Consider the following 8,384-nt stretch of genomic DNA (forward strand, 5'->3'; position numbering starts at 1 on the left):
GTGTGTGTGTGGGTGTGGGTGTGTGTGTGTTGGTGTGTGTGTGTGTGTGTGTGGTCTCTCCTCGTGCACACCCAGTGTGCTGTCATCTCCGTCGCTGTGAGACGAGCCCTCCGGTGCTGAAGCGGATTAACCTCGCTAACGTTGACAGCAGCCACATTGTCAACATTTTGCTCCCCGGTGGGTGGACACCTCCTCCAGACACCTCCTCCAGACACCTCCTCCATTTAAAGCAGACCAGCTCAGACCTGGACAACTGAACAGGCTGAGCAGCAACAGCAGCATGAAGGTGAACCTCGAACATCGAGCCTGCGAAGTGCACAGCACCTCCGTGAACGTCATGGGTTTGGATAATTTGATCAGTTAGAACGGAGCAGAACTTTTTGTTTTCTATCATTTGCTTTTGATGAAAAAGTTTTATTTAAGGTCTAAGCGCATTTTGAGTTCGTGTTTGATGAAGAGATGATGTTCTTTATTTTCTCTTAATTAAAGTCAAGCTTGGATCAAATTATACACAACTACACAATACGAGTGTCCGTTGTCCTTTCACTGCATCAAGTTTTAAAGCATTTAGAGGTGATTCTGATACATTTTACATTTAAAGTGATTTAACGATAAAACACAATTTAACAAAAAGATCAATGTTCATACTCAATAACGTAGGTAACAAAAAACCAACAAAGTTCAGTCTAACAGAAAGCCTCACACTGATAAACCAGAGTCCCTGGACGGCACATTATTACAGACACCTGATGACAAACTAGCAGTGGCCCGGACGAGCAAAGTCCTTGGATAACCTTTAACCTTGATTTGTGACCTTGACCTTGAAGCTATGGTGATGAAGTGTACACAACACACTAATGATGATGCGTAGGTGTATGAAGTTTTGTAAAATGATCCTGAGCAGATCAGAAGTTATGGGAGGGACAAGAGAAAGTTTATAGATGGAGACTTTACCGTAGAACGTCCGTATTTCGACAGACGTGTAAAAATCAACATCGGTATAAATTCTAAAAGGTGCTTTTTATCAGAGCTGAGCAGATGATGGTTTATAAGACCTGATCTACAGGTGTATTTTTTTAAAGAGGGTTTTTGGAATGCACCCTTTGGAATAAGCTTTATTTTGAAAAGACTGGTGGGAGTGAGCACACGTGTGGAAACGCACGAGAAGTTTCAAAAGGTGAAACGGGAAAATCCAGAAACTTGGTCAGGATGAGGAGCAGGAGATTATCGCTGGACATTTACTTGTGCACGGCTTTCAATAATCTGGTGCCGGATAGAGAACATGGGGGCTCCGAGCACCAGGTGGGCGTGGTGGACAGACAGGTAGGAATCATGACATTCACTCTCTCATAAGCCCTTCGTATGCTCTGAAACACTTTGAGATGGTGATGAAGAGGATGACCATGAGATGAATGTTCAGTGCAATATAAAATATCAGGGTTAACAAACCTGCGATCCAGTGAAGCTGCAAGAAGTGAACCACGGTACATCCTGGTTTTTATCATAACTAGTTTAGCTTCTGCTCCTTTAGCTCATAAAGAGCTTGTTTTGTGCCGGAGTAACATAAAACAGAATAAACAGAGTCGTTAGAGATAAAAGGACGTGTCATAGTGGAGGAATATGAAGCTTGAATAAAACGGTGATACACAAACACACACCGACGTTTAGCGTCCATATGTCCGAATCAATTTTCTGCTCGGCTGAGCGATAAGTTTGACTGTCTTTTTTTCTGTCTCATTGCATCTGTGTGTGTGTGTGCGTGTGTGTGCGTGTGTGTGTGTGTGTGTGTGTGTGTGTGTGTGTGTGCATGTAGGTCATATCACTGTCTGAAAGTAAAAGCTGTTGTCTGGTCTTCTTAAGCCCTTAATGGGCTCCAAAAAGGACTGTTCGCTGTTCGCTTGTCCCTTTAGGGAGGTTTTATTCATGAGTGTCCTGAGTGTGTGTGTGTTGGGGGGGGGGGGGGGTCTGAAATAGTTCACAGTCCATATGGCAACCTCTGAGAGTTGGGCTTTAGTTGCTCCACACAAGATTGCCAGGACCTCCATGTCACACGAACACGTTATTTGCTCATCATCTCTGTGTATCAACTCGTGCGTCTGCGCAGATGAAAGTCTTTCTGTGCGTGTAGTCGTTTAAGGTAAGAGCGTGATGAAGCGTGCATGTGGCACGCAGACATTTTGTCCTCGCTGTGTCTGAAAGGCTCGTCACGCAGACGACGACGCAGCGGGGACTGCAGACAATCTGTCTTTTCTCCTCCAACAAGAGGCGACAGACGATTCAGAGCGAGCGGACAAAACAATAAACTCTGACTTTGTCCCCCGCCTTCATTTCTGTACATTGTCTTTTCAAACCAGTTTGATTTGTGCCGTTCACGTTCGTTCTCACTACCTGCTGGCGGGGTTTCAGTTCAGTGCTTAAACGTAAGCAGATTAGGTCTGCCGAGGCTGCAAGGAGCTGCGTTTCCTGCTTTGTCTGTTTCTTTGTTGATTTGCAGAGTATCCCAGATTTGTCTGAAAACTGCTGAACACTTACCTGAACAAGGTCCAGCTCTGGGAGTTCTGCAGGTCCACAAAAAAACTGCATTTGTTGGATTCAGAGTTTACCTGTAAATGGAACGATGTTGGACTTGGACAAAGCACAGGAGGACAACACAGGACATTAAAGGGACTCTGTAAACTCCAGGGTCTAACCTGCTGAGGACCTGGCTGGAACACGTATCTCCCTTCCTTTAGGTCCAGAGAACGTTTCAATGATCCTCTGCTGTCCTGTGCTAAACAGACGTTTCTACGCTCACATTCATGTTCCAGTTTCAACTTGTGCCAGCCTGTCGTGCACGCGCTGTGCGCCTCTTTGTGTCTGTTTTCATGCGACTGTTTCCTCTGTGTCCGTGCGTTTGGTTCTGTAGGCCCTGGCGGAGGGACAGGCGGCACCTTGGGAGACAGCCAAGAAGGACGAGAACCGCAACAAGAATCGCTATGGCAACATCATCGCATGTGAGTGTCTGACGCTGATGAGACGCCCTGCGGCGACCTCTGCTCCGCATCACGATGATCGTTTAGTTCAGTTCCAGCTGGAAGCTGAAGGTTCGACGGGGTTTAGATCAGAGGGGTTTGGGTCACGGTGGGGTCCTGTTGGTGTCTGACTGGTGCCAGAAACTTGCTGGGTGCTGACTCGGCTTACGTTCTTTTAGAACGGAAATGGTTAAACACGGGAAATAAGACTATTTAAAGTGGAATCTTAAAGGAAGCCCACCATCCTCAAGATGAACACCAGTGATGTCAGAAGACCAGTCACCTTACACAAAAAGTAATTTTCAGTTTCTTTCTGCGCTCTTCATCCATGAGCGCACAATTTCTTTGTTGTTAAAGTTTCTTTTGGGTCATTTACTCTGCTGACAACATAAATGTTGTGAACACATTCCCGAACAATCCCACAATGCAACACTTCTTAAAGCAGGCTTCTGTTGTGCGAAGGTTTAGTTTTACTCGTGCTGCTGCAGCGTCTTAAGGTTTTAATGTGGTGAGAGAGGGCAGACGCACTAGAAGTGTCTTAAATAAACTAACAACCAGCCAAACCACAGTAAAATGTCAAATTCAGTTAAACGTGATGTGAAAACATCAGTTTGTCAGCGTTGCTTCATGTTGGAGAGGAGCCAGGTTTGTTCTGTTACCAAAACTCCTGGACCAAACTAGACTAAAAATAAAATCATAATAATTTTTTGGTTCTGATTGCCGGCTGCAGTTTGTAATGCAGCACCAGCGTCCATCACTTTTTAAACTTCTGCAAGTGTAATACAGGAAAGCTTGTAAAAAAAAAAAAAAAAAATCCAGCTTTCAGTTTGCAGAAGGATTTGATTTCAGTCTTGCTGATGATCAAAGGCTGCAGACTCTATTTTATTCAGAGACTTTTGTTGAAACGAAGCTTCATTTCTGTGCAAAGACGGACCGCAGTAATGATATTCAGCATGCAGGATTATGTGTGTGTGATGCTATTAATGTGAATTACCATCTGAATGTGACGGAGTGTGATGTATCAAACATTTGCTGTCATTTTGTGCAGCAGTGATGCTGCTCTGATTGAATGTTCTGTCCGTGTGTGCTCGTTATCCTGCATACGGCAGCCTCATGTCTTTATGAGAGCTGGAACAACGCAGCAGATTGTTTGCTTTGAGTCGCGCGCGCGCGTGTGTGTGCGTGTGTGTGCGTGTGCACCTATGTGCTTGTGTCTGACTCATGTGATCAAAGAACATACATGAGCATCATGGTCCATGAAATCCATTTCTGTTTCTGTGTGTTGGTGCGCAGGTCTGAGCGTTTGATTACACGGCGCCAACCTGAAGGCTTCAGTATGAAACTTAGCGATAGAAGGAAATGACCTGTCAAAGACTTGATGGCCAACAGGAATTATGATAAATTTGCTATTAGTACAAATCCTTTAATTACAAGGGCCTAGTAATGGAAACTGTCCATCTTGCTTGCAGTGATTGTACAAAGGCTCATTTTCTTGAGAAAATGTTTTAAAAGACCCTCGGGGAAACGACTTTGTGCGACGTCTTTATTAGAACATGGAAATGTGGTGAGACAGGCAGATTGACTGGACTGCTCCTGTTTTTTCTTTTATTAATGCCGAACTTCATTTCACCTTTTGAAACAATGATTTACTTCTAAAGCTCAAATCTGGGCAGAATTCCAGTCGTACATGTTTTGTGCTTGTAAATCAAAATGTGTGGTTGTGAATTAAGTTTTGTAACCTTGTAAAAGAAAATAACTGAGAGTTTCTGAGCACGTGTAGAGAAATGTGTGTGCTTAAAAAAAGTTTGGTGTTTGGAAAAAATAGTTCAACAAGTTACTTTTTTACAGGTTTATTTACTGATATAAATACAAAATAAACTAAAACTCGGCGCTCACGTTCCCTAACTGCGTGTTTCAACTTGCAAATTGTCTGGGTGCTTCTTCCTGTCAGCTGATTGGTCAATGTCCTGTCAATCATAAGTTTAACAAACCAATCAGAGAACAGATGGTTTGGCTGTGGGGGTGGAGCTTTATTGAGCTGCAGGTCCTGGAAGGGTGGTACATTTCGAAGAGGGAGGACGGCACCAGCGATTCTGTGACTCCGGCATTATTTTACGTTTCAGTGGAGCAAAAACAAAGTTATTGTTGAAAATCGCGTTCGTTAGCGCTGGCTCTGCCCTCCATTTTCAACAAAACATGACGTACACATTTTAAAAATTCAGTTTATTTCTACAGCACCAAGTCACAACAGAAGTTGTGAACAAAACAAAACAAAAAAAATCTGTCTGCCTTTTTATAACTGTCCACTGTTGTCGTCTTTCTTTGTTAAATCAGGTCTCTCTTGTAAATGAGTCCTCGAGGCTCGATGGGATTTACCTGTAGAAATAAAGGTTGAATGAAAAGTCGTCTCAGGGACTGAACAGAAACATTCACATATAAAATAATAATTGAACAGAAACATTCATCTATAAAATAATAATTGAACATTATTTATCTGAGGAGCAGCTTTGACTTTAACTCCATCACTGAACTCTCATCTTGAACAAGCATGAAGGCGACAGTGGAAAGAAAAACTCCCTCATGAGGAAGAAACCTTTAGCAGAACCAGGATCAGGACAAGAGGACCATCTGCTTCGACCGGCTGGGTTTGGTAGGAACAGATACACAATGGCAGGTCAAGAATCACATGTTAAGATAGAAATACAGCAGTCCCTCGTTTATCGCGGGTGTTTGGGACCACGCCCCCGTGATAAGTGAAAAACGTGAAGTAGGGACACCGAAGTTCAAGTTCATTAAACTTTGTCATGACGTGTGCCAGGCTGCAATCACACTCGTCACCTGTCAGTCCCAACCTCCCTCCTTAAAAAACAATTTAAATTTAAATACTGTAACATTTTAAATAAACACTCCATTTAAAATGTTACAGTATTTAAATTTAAATTGTAGAGAAGAGAAGAGCAGCAGGACATCACTGGATGTCACGCAGCTTCAGCTCTGCAGCACGGAGCACAAATTAACTTCTTGATCAATTACGTAGAAACAACTGAACATAGAAGTTCTAAAATAATTAAAAATAACTTTTAACACTTTTATATTTTGTGATTATGATATTTACAAAGTGACAGTTTGAATTTTAAGTTGGAAGACAAAAGTCGATCGGTGCATCTGGACAGCAAAGGGTTAACCTTCACAAAGCTGCTGCAGGAGAAATGTGTGTGTGGCAGAGAAGGAGATCAGCTGATCAGCTGCAGGAGGGAGCTTCCCCTGCACTTGTGGGCTGCACACATGGTGTAAAATCGTTTAAATAATTTATCTTAAATAAACAACCCACGGCTCATCCATCAGTCAGCCTGCTGTGTCATGTGACATGACTCATGTCCAATCTTACTTTGAAAAAAACGTGATATAGTGAACATCCGATAAACGAACCGCGTCTTAAACCGTCTTAATCCCAGTCTTAAACCCAGTCTTAAACTGGACAATGTGTCAGCCTCACGGACAGAAACTGGAAGTTGGTTCCACAAGAGAGGAGCCTGAGAACTGGAAGATCTGCCTCCCATTCTGCTGCTGGAAACTCTAGGAACCACAAGTAAACCTGCAGTCTGATGATGATTAAATTGTAATAAAATGACAATTAAAACTTGTGGCACGGTGGCTCAGTTGGTAGAGCTGTTGCCTCTCAGTGAGAAGGTTGCCGGGTTGAATCCTGGCCAGGGGCCTTTCTGGGTGGAGTTTGCATGTTCTGTCCGTGCTGCGTGGGTTTTCTCCGGGTACTCCGGTTTCCCCCCACAGACCAAAAACATGCATGTTAGACTGAAGGTAGCTCTAAAGTGTCCCCTGCAGATACAGGCTTCATTTTATTTTGAAAAATGTTGAACAACATTAAAACAAAAGAAAAAAAAAATCATTGTAACGAAGGAACAGCAAGCAGCGTTTCTATAAAATCTCACAGATAAGGAGCCATCTATGTTTGTTCCTTACCGTGGGATCTTGTTGTGTCTAAAGTAAACTTGGTCTGCATCTCATCACTGCGCCTCTAACCCGAGCAAATACTCCCTGAGCCCCAAGCACATCGCCACGAAATCACCTGAATGTTTGGCCTGGCTTTGTGAGATTTCAACCAACATCCTTCTTGCACCCTCCTCCCAGTTGTTCGGAGGCGGTCGGGATGACTGCTGCATCCCTGGAGGTTATTTCCCTCCTCACACACACTTCTGCAGTTCTTCCCCACCTCTTCCCGTCTCTCTTTGGAACAGTTTGGAAAGGCTGATTTGAGCTGAAGTGCTAACACACTCGTCCTCCGGCCATCTGCCAAACACGAACGCTCCGTGCCACGTCTGAAATCCCCTCAGCACACTGAATAAATGTTAATCTGCCGGCCTCCTGTCCTCCCCTCGCTGCTTCTCTTTCTTTCAGCGTCCTACATTCTGTTCATCGCTTGTCAGCAGTCTTTTCAGTTTAAATGTTTTTCTTTTGACCTTTTTTGTTATTTTTGACATATTTGGCCTTTGTGTTAGTCTCCTTTTTCTAAATGTAAATATCTTTTTCCCCATTGAGTAAAATGTTTCCCAACATTTCAGGGCAGCGGTCTCCTCTCTCCTTCCATGTGTTCTCACCTTCTTTCTGTCCGTCTGCTCTCGCTCTCTCATCGCCTCCGACAGTTTATGGGTTGAGGCAAAGCGCACAAGTGTTTCCTCATTACAAGCATCTGCCTTGATTTCCTCCTCCCTCTCCTCTTTCCCCTCCTCTTTCTTTTCCTCCTCATCCCTCACTTCTTAGAACGCCCTTCCCAGATGGTCATTTATAATTCAACAGTGGAAATGAATTTATTGCTAAATCTTTACGTATGTGTGAAAAGTTTGTGTCTTGTTTTCAGTTGTAGTTCTTCTGTTCAGGAGTACCACAGGGCAAGTCTATGGCTGGGAAATGTTTTGAAGTTTTGTTTTCCAAGAACAAACCAGCTGAGGTGGTATGGGATGGACACTTCCTGAGCTCCTCCTTTTTAAGTTTTGTTGAGTATTTTTCCACTGGGACGAAACACCCGGCGTCGACTCAACTCACTGAGGGGATTACATCGTTTGTTGCCGCCGTACACTTTGTGGTCCCCCTGGAGCATCTGGAGTGTGTCAGTGAGGAGAGGGATGTGTCTACTTCCTGGATCTGCTGCCTCTGTGATCAGATGATTGTAGATGGAAGCAGGTGGTTGGTTGACTAGATGATTGACTTGTTGGTTGGCTGGTTGGTTGACTAGATGATTGACTTGTTGGTTGGTTGGTTGGTTGGTTGGTTGACTAGATGATTGACTTGTTGGTTGGTCAGTTGGTTTGTTGACTAGATGATTGGTTGATTGGTTGACTAGATGATTGGTTGGTT

General features: G+C 43.7%; 1 protein-coding gene across 1 annotated transcript in view; it reads left to right on the forward strand.

The window, feature by feature from the left end:
* ptprt (protein tyrosine phosphatase receptor type T) overlaps positions 1-8,384 on the forward strand; it is a 340,867-nt gene that overhangs the window by 291,220 nt on the left and 41,263 nt on the right. The window contains exon 21 of the mRNA XM_037679934.1: positions 2,906-2,993. Coding sequence (XP_037535862.1) covers positions 2,906-2,993 — 88 coding nt within the window. The remainder of the gene's footprint in view (positions 1-2,905; positions 2,994-8,384) is intronic.

The sequence above is a fragment of the Nematolebias whitei genome, chromosome 7, assembly GCF_014905685.2.
Source record: "Nematolebias whitei isolate Nwh7 chromosome 7, NemWhi1, whole genome shotgun sequence".
Classification (NCBI taxonomy): Eukaryota; Metazoa; Chordata; class Actinopteri; order Cyprinodontiformes; family Rivulidae; genus Nematolebias; species Nematolebias whitei.